Source organism: Zingiber officinale, chromosome 5A, assembly GCF_018446385.1.
Source record: "Zingiber officinale cultivar Zhangliang chromosome 5A, Zo_v1.1, whole genome shotgun sequence".
Taxonomy (NCBI): domain Eukaryota; kingdom Viridiplantae; phylum Streptophyta; class Magnoliopsida; order Zingiberales; family Zingiberaceae; genus Zingiber; species Zingiber officinale.
The window spans coordinates 121,937,670-121,960,408 of record NC_055994.1 but is presented as its reverse complement, the minus strand read 5'-3'; the positions used below and the strand labels follow the sequence as shown (position 1 = coordinate 121,960,408).

Here is a 22,739-nt window from a genome sequence, read left to right as displayed (position 1 = left end):
GGCGCCAGACCAGGCGCCGGACCCATCCGGCGCCGGAACCCTTCAGGCGCCCAAAGCGATAATTTTGACCGGATCGAAATTATCTCGATCTGAGCGTTGGGGATAAAATTTATCCCCAGGCGCCGGAACCTTTCGGGCGCCCCCAAACTATAAATATAGCCTTGGTCCAGAAGCTCTCAATCAGTTCAGATATTGTAAACAACACTTGTGTGCTTCCACTGTTTAGATTAGCTTCTGTTTTTCTGTGCTTACACTGCTGTAAACGAGGCTTCTCCGCCTGAAGGAGCTCTTAGTGCGATCTTCATCCTTGGATTAACAACCTCCCCGGTTGTAACCAAGTCAAATTCGGTGCCTCGTCACTACAAAAAAACAGTCTATTAGGGACGACGGTTTGCAACGAATTTAAAATTTGTTCCAAACTTTCCAACAAAATTTGCAACAAAATAATAAATTGTTCCGAATTAGCAACAAATTTACCAACAAAATAAATTCGTTGCAAATTAGCAACAAAAGATAATTTGTCGCTAATTTTGTTGCAAGTTAACAACAAAAAATAAAATTTGTTGCAAATTTTCCAACGAATATTTAGTTCGTTGCAAATTTTGCAACGAATATTTTGTTCGTTGCAAATTTTTGCAACGAATATTTTATTCGTTGCAAATTTTTGCAATGAATAGTATATCCGTCGCAAATATAGCAACGAAAGTATTATTTGTTGGAAATTCCCGACAAATATATAATTCATCGCAAGTTTATAGCAAAAATTTGAGGGTAGAGTTTCCAACAAATCTTAAATTCGTTGGAAATGTTTCCAACAAAAAGGCAGATTCGTTGGAAATGTTTCCAACAAATCTGGTAATTCATTGGAGATTTCCAACAAATTTAGGATTCGTTGGAAAAATTTCCAACGAATCTGCCAATTCGTTGGAAATTTCCAACGAATCACAGATTCGTTGGAAAGTATGCTATGATTTAAAAACACGTTTGACCGACCTAGAGACCTCGGAATCGGATGAAACAAGTTCCTATATGCTCCTCTTGGTCTCCTGATTCTATAGATGTCCTCAAATATTTTTTTTGAATTAAGATAAATTTTTTACATCAAGGTCAATTGGATGAATTTGAATTTGATCATAAATGTGTTAGTGTTTTAAATCAAAATGGAGTTTAGTTGAACATGGTGGATTTAAAAAATGATTTTCGAGTGCTCAGAACGAGGAGAAATCAGTTTGTTGGGGAGCGTAAGGTTCTCGTGTTTATATCCATGAATTAAAAATAATTACGGAGCTAATTTATTTTGATTTGTGAATTTTTAAACTTAAATTTAATTTTTCAAACACATTGGGAGTTGAAAAAATAAAAGAAAAAATATATAAAGTAAAAAAAATATTTGAGGGCACATATGAAGTCAGGATAAATAGAGGAGCACACAGGAACTGGTTTCATCCAATTCGGAGGTCTCTAGGTCGGTCAACCGTGATTTTAAGAATAGGAAGGGTTTCCAGAATCTGAAATTGGTTGGAGATTTCAACAAAATGGCGATTAGTTGGAAACATTTCCAGCGAATCGCCAATTGTTGAAATTTCCAACGAATCGATTCGTTGGAAATATCTATGATTTAAAATTCATTTGACCGACCTAGAGACCTCGAATCGGATGAAACAAGTTCTTATGTGCTCTTGGTCTCTGATTCTATAGATGACCTCAAATATTTTTTTTGAATTAAGATAAATTTTTTACATCAAGGTCAATTGGATGAATTCGAATTTGATCATGAATGTGTTAGTGTTTTAAATCAAAATGGAGTTTAGTTGAACTTGGTGGATTTAATAAATGATGTTCGAGTGCTCAGAACGAGAGGAAATCAGTTTGTTGGGGAGTGTAAGGTTCTCGTGATTATATCCATGAATTAAAAATAATTACGGAGCTAATTTATTTTGATTTGTGAATTTTTAAACTTAAATTTAATTTTTCCAATTAACACATTAGGGGTTGAAAAAATAAAAGAAAAAATATATAAAGAAAAAAATTTATTTGAGGGCACATATGAAGTCAGGATAAATAGAGGAGCACACAGGAACCGGTTTCATCCAATTCGGAGGTCTCTAGGTCGGTCAACCGTGATTTTAAGAATAGGAAGGGTTTCCAACGAATCTGAAATTTGTTGGAGATTTCCAACAAAATGGCAGATTCGTTGGAAACGTTTCCAACGAATCTGCCAATTCGTTGGAAATTTCCAACGAATCGCAGATTCGTTGGAAAGTATGCTATGATTTAAAAACCCATTTGGCCGACCTAGAGACCTCGGAATCGGATGAAACAAGTTTCTATGTGCTCCTCTTGGTCTCCTGATTCTATAGATGACCTCAAATATTTTTTTTGCATTAAGATAAATTTTTACATCAAGGTCAATTGGATGAATTCGAATTTGATCATGAATGTGTTAGTGTTTTAAATCAAAATGGAGTTTAGTTGAACTTGGTGGATTTAATAAATGATGTAATTAAAAATAATTACGGAGCTAATTTATTTTGATTTGTGAATTTTTAAACTTAAATTTAATTTTTCCAACACATTGGGGGTTGAAAAAATAAAAGAAAAAATATATAAAGTAAAAAAAATATTTGAGGGCACATATGAAGTCAGGATAAATAGAGGAGCACACAGGAACCGGTTTCATCCAATTCGGAGGTCTCTAGGTCGGTCAACCGTGATTTTAAGAATAGGAAGGGTTTCCAACGAATCTGAAATTCGTTGGAGATTTCCAACAAAATGGCAGATTCGTTGGAAACGTTTCCAACGAATATGCCAATTCGTTGGAAAGTATGCTATGATTTAAAAACCCATTTGACCGACCTATAGAGACCTCGGAATCGGATGAAACAAGTTTCTATGTGCTCCTCTTGGTCTCCTGATTCTATAGATGACCTCAAATATTTTTTTTGAATTAAGATAAATTTTTACATCAAGGTCAATTGGATGAATTCGAATTTGATCATGAATGTGTTAGTGTTTAAAATCAAAATGGAGTTTAGTTGAACTTGGTGGATTTAATAAATGATGTAATTAAAAATAATTACGGAGCTAATTTATTTTGATTTATGAATTTTTAAACTTAAATTTAATTTTTCCAACACATTGGGGGTTGAAAAAATAAAATAAAAAATATATAAAGTAAAAAAAATATTTGAGGGCACATATGAAGTCAGGATAAATAGAGAAGCACACAGGAACCGGTTTCATCCAATTCGGAGGTCTCTAGGTCGGTCAACCGTGATTTTAAGAATAGGAAGGGTTTCCAACGAATCTGAAATTCGTTGGAGATTTCCAACAAAACGGCAGATTCGTTGGAAACGTTTCCAACGAATCTGCCAATTCGTTGGAAATTTCCAACGAATCTCAGATTCGTTGGAAAGTATGCTATGATTTAAAAACCCATTTGACTGACCTAGAGACCTCGGAATCGGATGAAACAAGCTTCTATGTGCTCCTCTTGGTCTCCTGATCCTATAGATGACCTCAAATATTTTTTTTGAATTAAGATAAATTTTTACATCAAGGTCAATTGGATGAATTCGAATTTGATCATGAATGTGTTAGTGTTTTAAATCAAAATGGAGTTTAGTTGAACTTGGTGGATTTAAAAAATGATGTTCGAGTGCTCAGAACGAGAGGAAATCAGTTTGTTAGGGAGCGTAAGGTTCTCATGATTATATCCATGAATTAAAAATAATTACGGAGCTAATTTATTTTGATTTGTGAATTTTTAAACTTAAATTTAATTTTTCAAACACATTGGGGGTTGAAAAAATAAAAGAAAAAATATATAAAGTAAAAAAAAATTTGAGGGCACATATGAAGTCAGGATAAATAGAGGAGCACACAGGAACCAGTTTTATTCAATTCGGAGGTCTCTAGGTCGGTCAACCGTGATTTTAAGAATAGGAAGGGTTTCCAACGAATCTGAAATTCGTTGGAGATTTCCAACAAAATGGTAGATTCGTTGGAAACGTTTCCAACGAATCTGCCAATTCGTTGGAAATTTCCAACGAATCGCAGATTCGTTGGAAAGTATGCTATGATTTAAAAACTCATTTGACCGACCTAGAAACCTCGGAATCGGATGAAACAAGTTCCTATGTGCTCCTCTTGGTCTCCTGATTCTATAGATGACCTCAAATATTTTTTTTGAATTAAGATAAATTTTTTACATCAAGGTCAATTGGATGAATTCGAATTTGATCATGAATGTGTTAGTGTTTTAAATCAAAATGGAGTTTAGTTGAACTTGGTGGATTTAAAAAATGATGTTCGAGTGCTCAGAACGAGAGGAAATCAGTTTGTTGGGGAGCGTAAGGTTCTCGTGATTATATCCATGAATTAAAAATAATTACGGAGCTAATTTATTTTGATTTGTGAATTTTTAAACTTAAATTTAATTTTTCCAATTAACACATTGGGGGTTGAAAAAATAAAATAAAAAATATATAAAGTAAAAAAAATATTTGAGAGCACATATGAAGTCAGGATAAATAGAGGAGCACACAGGAACCGGTTTCATCCAATTCGGAGGTCTCTAGGTCGGTCAACCGTGATTTTAAGAATAGGAAGGGTTTCCAACGAATCTGAAATTCGTTGGAGATTTCCAACAAAATGGCAGATTCGTTGGAAACGTTTCCAACGAATATGCCAATTCGTTGGAAAGTATGCTATGATTTAAAAACCCATTTGACCGACCTATAGAGACCTCGGAATCGGATGAAACAAGTTTCTATGTGCTCCTCTTGGTCTCCTGATTCTATAGATGACCTCAAATATTTTTTTTGAATTAAGATAAATTTTTACATCAAGGTCAATTGGATGAATTCGAATTTGATCATGAATGTGTTAGTGTTTAAAATCAAAATGGAGTTTAGTTGAACTTGGTGGATTTAATAAATGATGTAATTAAAAATAATTACGGAGCTAATTTATTTTGATTTATGAATTTTTAAACTTAAATTTAATTTTTCCAACACATTGGGGGTTGAAAAAATAAAATAAAAAATATATAAAGTAAAAAAAATATTTGAGGGCACATATGAAGTCAGGATAAATAGAGAAGCACACAGGAACCGGTTTCATCCAATTCGGAGGTCTCTAGGTCGGTCAACCGTGATTTTAAGAATAGGAAGGGTTTCCAACGAATCTGAAATTCGTTGGAGATTTCCAACAAAATGGCAGATTCGTTGGAAACGTTTCCAACGAATCTGCCAATTCGTTGGAAATTTCCAACGAATCTCAAATTCGTTGGAAAGTATGCTATGATTTAAAAACCCATTTGACCGACCTAGGGACCTCGGAATCGGATGAAACAAGTTCCTATGTGCTCCTCTTGGTCTCCTGATTCTATAGATGTCCTCAAATATTTTTTTTGAATTAAGATAAATTTTTACATCAAGGTCAATTGGATGAATTCGAATTTGATCATGAATGTGTTAGTGTTTTAAATCAAAATGGAGTTTAGTTGAACTTGGTGGATTTAAAAAATGATGTTCGAGTGCTCAGAACGAGAGGAAATCAGTTTGTTAGGGAGCGTAAGGTTCTCATGATTATATCCATGAATTAAAAATAATTACGGAGCTAATTTATTTTGATTTGTGAATTTTTAAACTTAAATTTAATTTTTCAAACACATTGGGGGTTGAAAAAATAAAAGAAAAAATATATAAAGTAAAAAAAAATTTGAGGGCACATATGAAGTCAGGATAAATAGAGGAGCACACAGGAACCAGTTTTATTCAATTCGGAGGTCTCTAGGTCGGTCAACCGTGATTTTAAGAATAGGAAGGGTTTCCAACGAATCTGAAATTCGTTGGAGATTTCCAACAAAATGGTAGATTCGTTGGAAACGTTTCCAACGAATCTGCCAATTCGTTGGAAATTTCCAACGAATCGCAGATTCGTTGGAAAGTATGCTATGATTTAAAAACTCATTTGACCGACCTAGAAACCTCGGAATCGGATGAAACAAGTTCCTATGTGCTCCTCTTGGTCTCCTGATTCTATAGATGACCTCAAATATTTTTTTTGAATTAAGATAAATTTTTACATCAAGGTCAATTGGATGAATTCGAATTTGATCATGAATGTGTTAGTGTTTTAAATCAAAATGGAGTTTAGTTGAACTTGGTGGATTTAAAAAATGATGTTCGAGTGCTCAGAACGAGAGGAAATCAGTTTGTTGGGGAGCGTAAGGTTCTCGTGATTATATCCATGAATTAAAAATAATTACGGAGCTAATTTATTTTGATTTGTGAATTTTTAAACTTAAATTTAATTTTTCCAATTAACACATTGGGGGTTGAAAAAATAAAATAAAAAATATATAAAGTAAAAAAAATATTTGAGAGCACATATGAAGTCAGGATAAATAGAGGAGCACACAGGAACCGGTTTCATCCAATTCGGAGGTCTCTAGGTCGGTCAACCGTGATTTTAAGAATAGGAAGGGTTTCCAACGAATCTGAAATTCGTTGGAGATTTCCAACAAAATGGCAGATTCGTTGGAAATTTCCAACGAATCGCAGATTCGTTGGAAAGTATGCTATGATTTAAAAACCCATTTGACCGACCTAGAGACCTCGGAATCGGATGAAACAAGTTTCTATGTGCTCCTCTTGGTCTCCTGATTCTATAGATGACCTCAAATATTTTTTTTAAATTAAGATAAATTTTTTACATCAAGGTCAATTGGATGAATTCGAATTTGATCATGAATGTGTTAGTGTTTTAAATCAAAATGGAGTTTAGTTGAACTTGGTGGATTTAATAAATGATGTTCGAGTGCTCAGAACAAGAGGAAATCAGTTTGTTGGGGAGCGTAAGGTTCTCGTGATTATATCCATGAATTAAAAATAATTACGGAGCTAATTTATTTTGATTTGTGAATTTTTAAACTTAAATTTAATTTTTCCAACACATTGGGGGTTGAAAAAATTAAAGAAAAAATATATAAAGTAAAAAAAAAATATTTGAGGGCACATATGAAGTCAGGATAAATAGAGGAGCACACAGGAACCGGTTTCATCCAATTCGGAGGTCTCTAGGTCGGTCAACCGTGATTTTAAGAATAGGAAGGGTTTCCAACGAATCTAAAATTCGTTGGAGATTTCCAACAAAATAGCAGATTCGTTGGAAACATTTCCAACGAATCTGCTAATTCGTTGGAAATTTCCAACGAATCGCAGATTCGTTGGAAAGTATGCTATGATTTAAAAACTCATTTGACCGACCTAGAGATCTCGGAATCGGATGAAACAAGTTCCTATGTGCTCCTCTTGGTCTCCTGATTCTATAGATGACCTCAAATATTTTTTTTGAATTAAGATAAATTTTTTACATCAAGGTCAATTGGATGAATTCGAATTTGATCATGAATGTGTTAGTGTTTTAAATCAAAATGGAGTTTAGTTGAACTTGGTGGATTTAAAAAATGATGTTCGAGTGCTCAGAACGAGAGGAAATCAGTTTGTTGGGGAGCGTAAGGTTCTCGTGATTATATCCATGAATTAAAAATAATTACGGAGCTAATTTATTTTGATTTGTGAATTTTTAAACTTAAATTTAATTTTTCCAACACATTGGGGGTTGAAAAAATAAAAGAAAAAATATATAAAGTAAAAAAAATATTTGAGGGCACATATGAAGTCAGGATAAATAGAGGAGCACACAGGAACCGGTTTCATCCAATTCGGAGGTCTCTAGGTCGGTCAACCGTGATTTTAAGAATAGGAAGGGTTTCCAACGAATCTGAAATTCGTTGGAGATTTCCAACAAAATGGCAGATTCGTTGGAAACATTTCCAACGAATCTGCCAATTCGTTGGAAATCTCCAACGAATTTCAGATTCGTTGCGAATATCCAACAAATAATATTTTTGATGGAAATTTGTTGGAAGATCCCTAATTACATATCCTCCGGCCCGATTTCTTCTCCTCACATTTCTCTTGACCTAATTTTCCTTACGGCGGCTGCGGCAATTTTTTCACCTTCTCTGGACTGGTAAGCCACTCTCGTTCTAGCCCTTATTTTTTTCCCGTTCTCCGGCGTCTCCTTTTTCCCGATCTCGCGGCGTCGCCTGGCCGCTCGCGGCGTCGCCTGGCCGGTCACTGTCGCGCCTGGCCAGTCGCGCCATCATCTGGTCACGAGCGGCCGCGCCTGGACGCGAGCGGCCGCTACAGGCTTTGACCGGCCGTGCCTGGCCGCGACCGGCCGCGACTGGTGCCTGGTCGCGTGTGGCGGCGAATGGCAGCTCACGGCGGTCCCTGGTAGCTCAAGGTGCCGTCTAGCCCCTCGCGCTGGCGCCTGGCCTTAGCGTCGCTGCCTGGCCGCTCTCGCAGCTTCCTGGCTGCTCTCAACGGCGCTGAGGTTGGCCTCACTTAGCTGTTGTTTGGCGTTGGTGATCCCGCTGGCGGCGTAGGCTGGCCACTGGCGACTGATGCTGTCCGCCAGCTGCTGATAGCATTGGGTGACCTCTGTTTGTAAACCGACAGATCATTGTTTGATGTCAACTAGTTGTTCTCAATCTTGATTGGTCGTGGGCTGTCTGTGCGTTACAGTGGCACAGCTGTCCGGGGGTCAATGCCTTGCCGTTGGGGCCAAGAATATATTTGATAATTTCTAGACTTTTTTATTTTATTGTAAATTTAATATTATTGTTTTTGCAGGTTTGGATTTGACGTGGCTGGGAGAGACTTTCGGTTATTTACCTTTGTTAGGTATATTTTTTTACACCTGATATTTTAATAATGATTGCATGCTTTTATTTTCCTATATTATATTTTATTTGTAGTTGTATGTGAGCTAAGTAATATTGACCATTAGTATTTGTGTTCTAGGAGTTTTTATTACTATATTTTATTTGAAACAGGCAACATGCAGAATGAAAGAAGTTGGATGTATAATAAAAATTTACCTGACCGTGGGGGTTTAACTAATGAGTTTATTACTGGGTTGAGACAGTTTTTAAATTTTGCATCTAGTAATGTTGAGTTTATGGATGGTAATCAGATACGATGTCCATGCAGAAAGTGTCATAATGGAAAATTTTTACCATCTAATAAAGTTTCAGAGCATCTTTATAGATTTGGTTCTACTCCGAATTACTATAATTGGACATGTCATGGTGAACCATTCATATCTGATGAGGATTATTATGGACACAACATACAAGTCTCTAGGGATCAAAGTTATTATAATCAATTAAATTCATATCAAAGAATGATATTTGATGCAGCGACTCCGAATTTAATTCCTGAACCACATGGTGCCAGTTCTAGCTGCCCTCCAACAGTTGAGCAAATGTTTACAACATATGCATCACCATTAGAAGAGGTACAAGTACCAGGTGTTGATGAAATTGTGGATAATGAAACATATCTTAAATTTCAGGAAGTGTTAAGTGTTGCAGATAAACCTTTATGGACTGGTTGTGACAATCATACTAAATTATCATTCACCGCAAGACAGTTGAATATCAAGGCAGAGTCTAATTTGTCGGAAGATAATTTCAATAAGTTTGTTCAAGCTATTGAAGAGGCATTGCCCCAAGATAATATACTGCCTAATGATTTTTACAGTATGAAAAAACTTACGAAAGAATTAGGTCTTCCGGTGGAAAGAATTGACATTTGCAGAGACGGTTGTATGCTATATTGGGGAGATGATGCAGATGCAAATGTTTGTAGATTCTGTAATCAAGATAGGTACAAGATCTCTAGAAGGAGTCAACAACGACGTAAATCATACAGTCAGTTATTTTATTTGCCATTAACTCCTAGGTTACAAAGACTTTATGCATCAAAGACCACTGCTCAACACATGACTTGGCATGCAAATCATCGAACAGAGGAGGGATTAATGTGTCATCCATCAGATGCAGAGGCATGGAAAAATTTTGATAGAACATATCCTGAATTTGCGAAGGAGACTCGAAACATTCGGTTAGGTCTTTGTGCTGATGGTTTTGCTCCATTTAGTAAATCAGGAAGACAGTATTCTTGTTGGCCAGTTATATTAACTCCATATAATCTTCCACCTGGGATGTGCATGAAAACACCGTATATGTTTTTAACATTAGTTGTGCCTGGCCCGCAAAATCCAAAGAAGTTAATAGATGTTTATATGCAACCACTGATTGCAGAGCTAAAACAACTATGGGATGAAGGGTTTCCTACATATGACGTCCATACTAATCAGATGTTTGTTATGAAGGCTGCTCTTCTTTGGACCATTAATGACTTTCCAGCTTATGGAATGCTATCTGGTTGGAGTACTGCGGGAATCTTAGGTTGCCCAATATGTATGGAGAGATCAAAGTCGATCAGATTGAAATATGGAAGAAAGCCGAGTTATTTTGATTGTCATAGGCAATTTTTACCATTAAATCATAATTTCAGAAGGAATAAAGATGAGTTCACTAGGAATAGAATTGAAAGAACACCTCCGCCATTAAGATTGACAGGTCAAGATATTTGGTATAGAGTGTGTCACTTTCCATCTGTTATTGAAGAACCACATGGTACAACATATGAATATGGAAGCACTCATAAATGGACTAAGCGGAGTATATTTTGGGATTTACCTTATTGGTATAGTAATTTAATTCATCATAATCTGGATGTAATGCATATTGAGAAAAATGTTTTTGATAATCTCATAAATACAGTGATGGATATTACCGGAAAAACAAAAGATAATTTGAATGCAAGAAAAGATATGCGACTAATTTGTAAACGACCCACTCTTGATGTGGATGAAAGTAGTAGGGGACCAAAGCCAAAGGCAATTTATACATTGAATAAAGAACAGAGACGTGTTGTTTGTGAATGGTTGAAATCATTGAGATTTCCTGATGGGTATGTCTCTAATCTTGGGAGATGCGTCGATATGAAGGAATTCAAATTGATTGGTTTGAAAAGTCACGATTGTCATATATTTATGGAAAGACTTATTCCAATTGCTTTTAAGGAACTCTTACCAAATTTTGTATGGGGTACAATTACGGAGTTAAGCATTTTCCTTCATGATATTTCCTCAACAGTTTTGAGATATTCACAGATGGAGAAGTTAGAAAGAGACATTCCAATTATTTTGTGTAATTTAGAAAGAATCTTTCCACCTTCATTTTTTGATTCAATGGAACATCTTTTGGTTCACTTGCCATACGAGGCCAAAGTTGGAGGACCAGTCCATTTTCGATGGATGTATCCATTTGAAAGGTATATTTTGTTTTATCTTATATACTTCGTTATTAATGCATTGTAAATTTATAACTTTTTTATATATATTCCTCTAATACAAATTGTTATATTTCAATCAGATTTTTATATCATTTGAAGAAAAAAGTAAAAAATAAGGCACATGTTGAAGCCTCTATTGTTAATGCATACATTGTGGAGGAAGTAACAACTTTTGCATCGTATTATTTTGAGCCTCACATTCAGACCAAAAGACGAAGACCTGGAAGAAATGATGAAGGTCCTATTGATCCCAATACGAACATATTCTCAATTTTTAATTATCTTGGTCGACCGAGTGGACAATGTAAGCAAAGATATTTAACTGATCAAGAATGGCGAGCAGCCCAGACATATGTTTTACTTAATTGTCCAGAAGTATCACCATATTTCGAGTTAGTATATCTTTCCTATTTTTTTTATCGTAACTTTTTGTTATTATAATTCAATTTTTTATGATAGGATTTTTCAAAACTTGTATTCTGATATGCCAACACTAGAGTTTGATCGTTTCTGCGATCAAGAATTTGCACCTTGGTTCAAATCATATGTAAGTAATTTTTACCTTGTATTCTAATTTACCGTATTGGTATAGTATATTTTAACTGAATAACATATTCATTTGAGTTTAGGTTTATGATAATCAAGCTCATCTCGAACATCAAATGTTATTTCATCTATCTTGGGGTCCAAAAGCAATGGTACGCACTTGGCCAGCATATTTTATAAATGGATATAATTTTCATACTCAAGAATATGGAAAAGGGAAGACTACAATGAATAGTGGGGTATGTGTTCAATCATCCAATGATGGAGGTGTAAGCACTGATTTTTATGGTCTACTGGATGAAATTATAGAGATAGAATACCCTGGTCCAGAAATGCGAGTTATCTTATTTATGTGTCGCTGGTTTGATCCTATCAGAGGGATGAAGGTGCATCCATGTTATAATTTGGTTGAAATAAATCATAAAAGATTATATAAGAGATATGAACCTTTTGTTTTGGCACAACAAGCGATTCAAGTGTTTTATGCTTCATACCCTAGCTTGAAACGTGATAAAATGGATTGGTGGGCTGTTTGTAAAACTAAAGCACGGAAAAAAATAGAGGAACATTGGGAAGACATTGCATATCAACAAGAGGAGGTTGTAAATACATTTCAGACCGAGGAATATATTATTCCAACATTACGAGATCCTAGCGGAGTAGTGATAAATGTGGATGCCAGTGAATTTCATGAGGTTGATGATAATGATGAAGATGATGATGAGGAGGAGGAGGAGGAGGAGGAGGAGGAAGAGGACGAGGACGAGGACGAGGACGAGGAGGACGACGACAACTTTGTTTTTTAACATGTACGATAAGTTTTTTTATATTTAATTTTAATTTGTAAATTTATAAAATTCATAGTTTAATTAATTGTCTACATAATATCTCATTGTTAAATTTATATATGTTATATTTGTGTTGTTTTTTGTTCTATAGGTCATTAGAGGTGAGACATTATCACTGCAGATTCTCGCTCTCTGACTTTTATATTATGGATATTGTAAGTTTTTCATATTTCTTTAGCAAGCATTAAGTTTTTTATTTCTTTTATTCTAATTTTGATTTTTGGTTGACAGTTTCGACGGGCACGCCATAGACGACACCATTCAAGCATTGGCCAGATTGATTCACCATCTGATAGGATGGTACCTACGCCCTCCCCTCAGGCAGGACCTTCTCGTGGGCAGTCGCCAGCAGAACCTTCCCATGGCCAGTCACCGGCAGGACCCTCACGTGGACCGTCCCCGGCAGGACCTTCATGTGGCCAGTCACCGGCAGGACCTTCATGTGGCCAGTCACCGGCAGGACCTTCACATGGCCAGTCACCGGCAGGACCTTCATGTGGCCAGTCACCGACAGGACCTTCACATGGCCAGTCACCGGCAGGACCTTCATGTGGCCAGTCACCGGCAGGACCTTCACATGGCCATTCACCTTCCCCACTTGAGTCGCCGATACCTGCCAGACACTCAACCGTTGATATTGCCGATGCTCGACTGCATATAGTCCCTCTTGGAGACTCGTAAGTATTAAAATTATTATATTTTAACTATCTTAATTATTTAACGTTGTTTATTGTAATTTTATGATAGATTTGAAAATTCAGTAACTGTTGTTCGTGAGATTAATCAAATTGTGAATAACTTTTGGAAAGGAGACTCAATGTCATACTCAAGCACTCCAGCACCCTCAAAAGAACTCTGGTGGTGCGAGTTTAAGGTATAGTTAATTTATTTTATATATAAAACATTTACGTTCATGTATAATCTATTGTTTTTTTCATTTCAGCGATTATTTAGTTGGGACACTTATTTTGAGATGGAAGTTAAAAGAATTTTCAAAAAGAAATGTGGTGATCACATTCGGCATGTATTAAACCATGCCAAAAGTACTGGAAAAAAGCCTCCCTTTATCACGACGGACAATTGGGTTAGGATCTGTAATTTTTGGCAAACTGATGAGTGCAAAGAAAGGAGTTTGCGGAATAAAATAAATCAAGCTTATAATTCTGGAGACTCACGTGCAATATATGCAGGAGGATCTATAAATATCGAGGAGCATTCACGTAGATTGGTAAATTTTCAACTCTACAATTAGATTTTTAATATATTTGTTGTTATTATATTATTTCTAATCGTATTATTTTTAGTCTAGGGATTTGGGAAAAGGCCCGATTTTATAGACACTTTCGTCCGCACTTTTCAAAAAAAAGACAAGACTTGGAGTGGAGAAAGAGCTAGAATAATTAAGGTTTGATTTAATCTTTAATCATAATTTTAACTTAGATTTTATTACTTATCTATTTGCTCTAATTAAGGTTTTAATTTTTCATAGGAGAGATATGATGAGCTATCATTATCTCAAAGAAGTTCAGGTGATGGTGATAATATTGAGGGATCTGAGCCGTCTGTTACTAATAATTTAGATTTATGGTTAGAGGCCAGTGGGGGAGTCAAAGGGGGAAGGATAATAGGTATGGGTTCTATGAGTAGAATCCATAATGTTCCTCGAAGATCTTTATGTTCTTCTACCCGACCCGCAGTAACAGCACAGATTCATAGCTTAACTGAAGAGGTTGACAATTTGAAAGACATAATATCTCAAAGGGATCAGCAAATTTTAGAAATTCAAAAACAAAATTCACAAAGAGATCTAGATATGGTTGAAATGCGTAAATAGCAAGCCTTTCTTTTACAACAATTTCAACAATTTAGATCGGGTTCAAGCTATATTCCTCCTGGTATTGGTGATGATGCTAATGACGATGATGATGTCGATGATGATGCCGCCGATGATGTTGATGATGATGCATGAGTGTTTGTAATTAGAATTTTTGACTTCTTTTATTTTATCACTTTTATAAATTCTTAATTTTTGTATTTTGATTAGTATTCTTATTTTTGTTTCAAACAGGGTTGGTAGGTGAAGATGATGGTGGTATTGATGTAAAAATATGTAAGTCTTTACCTATTTACTTTTGTGTTGGTTTATAAGATTTTCTTTTCTTTGTTTATCTTTTGATGTAGGTAGAAGAAGGATTTGGACTGAGAAGGATCTCCATAAGATTTTCTTCAACTCTATCTTTTTCATGTTCTTGTATGATATTGGAATTTGGATACTATGACATGTTTGTTATAACTTTATTGTAGTGTTTGGTTTAGGGTGTTAGTTGTAGTTGTATATTGTTGTAGTTTGTATTGTTGGATGATGATGTGTTGTATTGTTAGTTTTATGCTCTTAGTTTAGGTTGTATATGGAACAACATGTTTTAATGGTGCATGTGTTTGGGTTTATATTATTGATGTTTGAATTTATTTTGTTGTACACTAATATGTTTGTTGATTTATGATTTATATTTGTGTTATTGTGTTTAGTGGTGAATATGTTGAATCTGTTAATGTGTTTATAGTGCTGGATATGTTGAATCTGTTTGAATCTGTTTAGTGTGTTATATATGTTGAATCTGTTTGAAAAAAATTGTAATAGGAAAAAATATTGAAATTAAATAGGGCTGGATATTTTTTTTTATTTTTGGGACAAATTTTGCAACGAATTTAGATTCGTTGGAAATATCGTATTTTATCAGAATATTGCAACGAAAAATATAAATTCGTTGGAAATTTCCAACGAATCCATATTTTCGTTGGAAATTTCCAACGAAATATAAATTCGTTGGAAGTTTCCAACGAATCCATATTTTCGTTGGAAATTTCCAACGAAATATAAATTCGTTGGAAGTTTCCAACGAATTCTAAATTCGTTGGAAATTTTCAACGACTATGATTTTTGTTGTAAATTTCCAACGAAAATATGGATTCGTTGGAAGTTTCCAACGAATTTATAATTCGTTGGAAACTTCCAACGACAATATGGATTCGTTGGAAATTTCCAACGAATTTATATTTTGTTGGTGATTTCCAACGACTATGAATTTCGTTGGATATTTCCAACGAAAATATTGATTCGTTGGAAACTTCCAACGAAAATATGGATTCGTTGGAAATTTCCAACGAAATTGTATTATCGTTGGCAATTGCCAACGAATGTACATTTTCGTTGGTAATATTACATTTTTAAACTTTTCCAACAAATAATTATTCGTCGCAAATCTGTTTGTAACGAATACTTTTTTTAGTTGCTAATTTGCAACAAATTTAGGGTTCGTTGGAGATTTTTTTTGCTGACATTTCCAACGAATATTTATTTTCGTTGCAGTTTTCCAACGAATTTTGCAACGAATTTTAATTTTGTCGCAAAGTTTCTAACGAATTTTGCAACGAATATGATTTTCGTTGCAAAATTTCCAACGAAATCTTAATTTTTCGTCGCAAAGTTTTGGGACGGCAGATTTCCAACGAATTTTTTTTGTTGCATTTTTCGTCCCAAATCCAATTTCCAACGAATTTTTTTCTAAAATTTGTTGCAAATTTTGTCCCTAAGTGACAGTTTTTTTGTAGTGCGTTTTTATGCTCTATTTTCTGTTTAATCTATTTTTTATGTGTTAATTTAATCGTACGAGAAAGGGTTGTGTTTGATTTTTCAGAGCTATTCAACCCCCCCTTCTAGCCGGCCGCATCGGTCTTACAAGTGGTATCAGAGCCGAGGCGCTTCAGGAGGACTAACCGCCGAACGAAGCAACAAGATGGTCGGATCCAACATCCATGCACCAAAATTCGAAGGGGACTTCGCTAGCTGGAAAAAGCGAATGGAGGTATTTCTTGAAACAGATTATGATTTATTACTAACAATGGAATTTGGCTATGAAGCACCAGAGGGCAAAGCAAGAAATCAATGGTCAAAGAAGGAGCAGGCTGACCACGTGGCAAACAAGAAAGCAGAATTTCATCTGTTAAGTGTACTTCCAACACAAGAAGTCAATCGAGTAGGTACCTACAACTCGGCAAAGGAGCTTTGGGATAAATTCCTTGAGTTACACGAAGGAACATCCGAAGCCAAACTTGTAAGACGGGATTTACTTCGTAACCAGCTTACAAACCTCCGATTTGAAGAAGGTGAAACAATTGCACATCTACACTCGAGGATTCAGGAACTCATCACCAGACTTACGAATCTCGGAGAAGAGGTAAGTAACCGAGATTCGCTAAGGTATGCCCTAAATTCCTTTCCTAGAAACTCAAAATGGGCATCACTAGTAGATGCCTTTTACATTTCAAAAGATCTAGAAAAAATTTCATTAGACGAATTCTTTTCAACTTTTGAAGTGCATGAGTCAAGATGTGCAGGTCCGAAGGAGCCCAAGAATAATGTCGCCCTTAAAGCTTCGAGAGACGAACCTGAGTCAGAATCTTCTCTCGACGACGAGGAAATGGTAATGATGGTAAGACGATTTAAAAATATTTGTAAATCTAGGAAATCTAACCATCCGCAGGGAAGAAAGAAAAGAACCATCCGCTGCTACCATTGCGATGAAGAAGGGCACGTCAAGGACAATTGCCCTAAACTGAAGAACAACGGGAAGGACAAGGGTAAGAAGGCTATCCAAAATCGCAAGGCCCTAAAAGCGACGTGGGATGATACGTCGTCGGAATCAGAAGTCAAGGAGTTCTCCGGGCTCGCGTTAATGGCGAGTCATCAAGACGACGACTGCGAATCAAGCTCTTCCGAAATGAGCATCGAAAGCATCAATGAAGGGGGAGCCACGTCCGAAGAGAGCAGTAGTTCAGGGGGAGAAACCGACAACGAGATCGACAAGGTAAGTGAGGTACGATCTCTTCCTCCTAATAAAATGTTTAAATTCATTAAAAATTTAACAAAAAATTGCTGCAAATTAGAAAATGAAAATAAAGACTTAAAAGTAATATTAGCTACATCTTGTCCGTTAGAAATGCTAGATAAATCAAATTTAGAAAATGAAAAATTAAAATTAGAAATTCAAAATTTAATTTTTCAAGTTGAAAATTTGAAAAACTCTGCTTGCTCATCTAAAACCAATTTTAGAAGGTTCAATAATTTGAATTGGTATTATAGATATCACCAGGGACAAATTAAAAATATCTCTAGAAAATATGTCCCTAAAAACTTTTTAGTTAATCCAGTAGGTTGGAACCTATATTGGGTTCCTAAATCATGCTTAAATTAATTTTAAAAGTAAAATTAGTGCTTTAAGTGAGAAAATTAAATAAAGAATTTCTTTATGAGGCTTTGTCTAAGGAAGTGGTTGTTGCTCCAATAACCAAGAAGGCCTAATGCCTCGCCACGACCTGGAAGCCAAAATATTGAAATAATGTTTAATTAACTTACTAATGAAGCATTAATACAAGAATTAATTAGTGCTTGAAAAAGGTTATTCAAAACATTTTATTTCAATTTACCTACTTAGAATTTTTTTTGGATTTTATTTATATACTTAGAAATATTCTCAAAAATTATTTTTTCCTAAGTTAAGAACTTTTTTCTTGAAACTAGAAATCTCAGCTTTAATTACTTAGAAAAATTTTCTAAATTTCTTAAAAACTTAGATTTTTTTAGAAATACTTTTTCTAAGTCTTTAACCCTTAGATTATTTTTCTTGGAACCCCATTTTTTTTGTGATCAAAGGGGGAGAAGGGAAAGTATAAGTCTAGGGGGAGGTAGATAGAATTTAATTTTTTTTCTCTATCTTTTTGCACTTAAATTGCAATTTAAGTTAATTTACTTAATTCAATTTTATGTCTATTTTAACCCTAGCTTAACTTGGGTTGATCACACCAAAAAGGGGGAGATTGTTGGAACCCCAAGGTTGTTTTGGTGTGATCAACAAGTTAAGTTAGGTCCTGTGTATTTAACCTTGTGTCTAAGTGTGCAGGAGCTTAGGAACACAGGTACTCGAGTGGAAGACGCAGCTAGCGAGAAGGACGGCACGTTGTGCGTCCGAGGGACGAGGCGCTGCGGAAGAGTACACCGGACGAGAAGGACTGGTTCCGAGGGACGCAGCCGGAGCGGAAGATTGCTCGGGAGCAAGAGACGCAGCTAGCGAGAAGGTCGAAGACTACGGATGAGTATGTCGGCGGACGAGAAGGAAACACGCAATGATTCCGAGGAGAAGCCGGAAGGAAGCACGCTCGAGAAGACCGGAAGTTGGGTTGGGTGAGCCCTTTTCGGAAGGCAAAGATCACCCAACGAGCGGATCCGGAGCGGAAGAACCCAAGCGGGTGAACCGAGAAGCGGTCCGGATGAAAAGTCAATGTTGACTTTGAGTCCGGCGCCTGACCGGGGCGCCCGGGCCCATCCGGGGCGCCCGGAACCCTTCCGGGCGCCCGGAACAGTAATTTTGACCAGATCGAGAATTATCTCGATCTGAACGTTGGGGGATAAAATTTATCCCCCCCAGGGCGCCCGGAACCTTTCCAGGCGCCCCGACCAAGGCTATAAATATAGCCTTGGTCCAGAAGCTCTCAATCAGTTCAGATATTGTAAACAACACTTGTGTGCTTCCACTATTTAGATTAGCTTCTGTTTTTCTATGCTTACACTGCTGTAAACGAGGCTTCTCCGCCTGAAGGAGCTCTTAGTGCGATCTTCATCCTTGGATTAACAACCTCCCCGATTGTAACCAAGTCAAATTCGGTGCCTCGTTTTTATGCTCTATTTTCTGTTTAATCTATTTTTTATGTGTTAGTTTAATCGTACGAGAAAGGGTTGTGTTTGATTTTTCAGAGCTATTCAACCCCCCCTTCTAGCCGGCCGCATCGGTCTTACAATTATCTGTTCTGGTGCATTAGTTGGCAATTTGTATACTTTAAATCCAATTTCTTCCACAAAGCAAAACATGGAAATTTATAACTCATCTTCTAATTCTAATAAGAGAAAAGAACCTTCGGAAATGAACCAAGCATATCTTTGGCATCTAAGGCTTGGTCATATTAACTTAAGTAGGATTCAGAGGCTTATAGCCGATGGACTTTTGAGTTCATTAGAGTTGGAAAATTTTCCAACTTGTGAATCCTACTTAGAAGGTAAAATGACCAAAAGGCCGTTCAAGGCCAAGGGGTATAGAGCCAAAGAAGTGTTAGAATTGGTTCACTCTGATTTGTGTGGTCCTATGTCTGTCCAAGCGAGAGAAGGTTTTGAATATTTTGTCTCTTTCATAGACGATTATTCAAGATACGGATACATTTACCTAATGCGCCGCAAGTCCGAGTGCTTTGATAAGTTCAAAGAATACAAGGCTGATGTGGAGAAACGATTAGGTAAAAGTATCAAGACACTACGATCTGATCGTGGTGGCGAATACCTCTTAGGAGAGTTTAGGAATTACTTATCAGAGGCCGGGATTCAATCCCAATTGTCTGCACCTGGAACACCCCAACAGAATGGTGTAGCAGAACGAAGGAACAGGACTCTTATGGAGATGGTTAGATCGATGATGAGTTATTCAGAATTACCAAATTCGTTTTGGGGATATGCTCTGGAAACAGCAGTATACGTTCTGAACTTAGTACCTTCTAAATCAGTTTCTTCTACTCCCATAGAATTGTGGAATGGGCGAAAACCCAGTCTAAGACATATTCGGATTTGGGGTAGTCCAGCACATGTGCTGAAACCAGATGCTGATAAATTAGAATCCCGTACAGAAGTTCGCGTGTTTGTAGGATATCCCAAAGGAACGAAAGGTGGTTTATTTTATAGTCCTAAAGACCAGAAGGTCATTGTTAGCACCAATGTCGAGTTTTTAGAAGAAGACTATATAATGAATCACAAGCCCAGTAGCAAAGTTGTTTTGGAAGAACTTAGAGAGGGCATGTCTACTTCAGTACCAACAGTACAAGATGAAGTACCACAAGAGACTGCAACACGTGTCACACATGATACACAACCACAGACAGCGCCTCGTCGTAGTGGGAGGGTTGTAAGGCAGCCTGAAAGGTTCATGTTTTTGGGAGAGTCTTCGGACTTGATCCCGGGAAAACATGAACCTGATCCACGAACATATGACGAAGCACTCCAAGATATAGATGCAGCATCTTGGCAAAAGGCAATGAATTCTGAAATAGAGTCTATGTACTCTAATAAGGTCTGGGAGCTTGTAGAACCACCTGATGGTGTAAAAGCCGTTGGATGCAAGTGGATCTACAAAAGGAAAAGAGGGACAGACGGGAAGGTAGAAACCTTCAAAGCTAGGCTTGTTGCGAAAGGGTACACTCAGAAAGAGGGAATCGATTATGAGGAAACCTTTTCACCAGTAGACATGCTTAAGTCTATCCGGATACTCTTATCCATTGCTGCTCATATGGATTATGAGATTTGGCAAATGGATGTCAAGACAGCTTTCCTTAATGGAAGTCTTGAAGAGAACATCCATATGAAGCAACCAGAAGGGTTCATTGAAAAAGGCAAAGAGCATCTAGTGTGCAAGCTCAATCGGTCCATTTATGGACTAAAGCAAGCTTCAAGATCTTGGAACATCCGGTTTAATGAAGTAATCCAGTCATATGGATTTATTCAAAGTCCGGATGAATCTTGTGTATATAAGAAGTGTAACGGAAACGTGGTGGTATTTCTTGTACTATACGTAGATGATATTTTGTTAATTGGCAACAATGTCAAGGTATTATCAGACGTAAGGGTATGGTTGTCCAAACAATTTGATATGAAGGACTTAGGAGATTGTGCACACATTCTTGGGATCAAAGTTATAAGGGATCATAAGAAAAGAATGTTGTGTCTATCCCAAGCTTCATATATAGATACAATCCTTGCTCGTTTTAGCATGCAGGATTCCAAGAAAGGTTTCTTACCTTTTAGACATGGAGTAGCTCTATCTAAAGAGATGTCTCCAAAGACATCAAAAGAGATAGAGGACATGAAAGCAGTTCCTTATGCTTCGGCTGTAGGAAGCCAAATGTATGCAATGCTATGTACGAGACCTGATATCTGTTTTACCGTGGGCATGGTCAGCAGATATCAGAGTAACCCTGGACAAGGACATTGGATTGCGGTAAAGCATATATTAAAGTACCTGAGAAGGACTAGAGATTATATGCTAGTTTATCAAGCAGACGATATGCTCCCTGTGGGTTACACGGATTCAGATTTCCAATCAGATAGGGATAACAGTAAGTCTACATCAGGCTATGTGTTTACTTTAGGAGGTGGAGCCATTTCATGGAGGAGTGTTAAGCAAAAATGCGTTTCGGACTCAACCATGGAAGCTGAGTATGTAGCAGCCTCTGAGGCAGCTAAAGAAGCAGTATGGCTCAGGAACTTTCTAATGGACTTAGATGTGATTCCTGGTTTGCCCAAAATCATCACAATTTATTGTGATAATAGCGGTGCAGTTGCAAACTCGAAGGAACCACGAGCCCATAAGGCAAGTAAACATATAGAGCGCAAGTACCACCTGATAAGAGATATTGTGAAGCGAGGAGAAGTTGTCATCGCCAAGATTGCATCAGCGGATAACCTGGCAGATCCTTTCACTAAGGCCCTTCCGGCGAAAGCTTTCAATCGGCATGTGGAGGGAATGGGAATTAGATGTATGGTAGAAGATATGGCAGCTTAGTCATTAGTATAAGTGGGAGATTGTTGGATTGTATACTGAAAGCCTAAGCTTTGTAAACATTCATTATGAATAAAGAATCACATTTGGTCAAATTGTCTACATTTGTTTGTAGTTGTTCATTTAATTTATATTGTAGATAACATAGTATGTGGTGTCACATACAGAAGATGATGTTATCAGTACCTTATAAATTATAAACAGTAGCTCACGACTAAAATGGAAAGGAACAAACCATTAGAAGGTCGTAGTGTAATTAGGTATTAGTTTATCTTGACTATATAATTACACTAGTACACTCAGAGTGTATTGAGTAGGACCATTAGAGGTCGTTTCTTTTATACTAACTTTATAAAGGAACAAAGACCTCAGTTATTATGGAAGTGTGTGCTCTTAATCCTAATATAATA

At 36.5% G+C, this 22,739-nt stretch overlaps 1 protein-coding gene and 1 long non-coding RNA gene across 2 annotated transcripts; both read left to right on the top strand.

Moving 5' to 3' along the window:
- The first annotated feature begins 9,678 nt into the window (after window positions 1-9,678).
- LOC121981522 lies at window positions 9,679-13,035 on the top strand. The gene is made up of 6 exons (XM_042534089.1): window positions 9,679-11,261; window positions 11,363-11,674; window positions 11,742-11,829; window positions 11,912-11,980; window positions 12,768-12,831; window positions 12,908-13,035. The coding sequence occupies exons 1-5, from the start codon at window positions 9,688-9,690 to the stop codon at window positions 12,810-12,812; spliced, it is 2,088 nt and encodes a 695-aa protein (XP_042390023.1). The 5' UTR covers window positions 9,679-9,687; the 3' UTR covers window positions 12,813-12,831; window positions 12,908-13,035.
- Window positions 13,036-14,508: 1,473 nt separating this feature from the next.
- On the top strand, window positions 14,509-15,124 carry LOC121981521. Its single transcript, XR_006111830.1, has 2 exons — window positions 14,509-14,651; window positions 14,745-15,124. It is a non-coding gene; the product is annotated as an uncharacterized LOC121981521 (long non-coding RNA).
- Window positions 15,125-22,739: the final 7,615 nt, after the last annotated feature.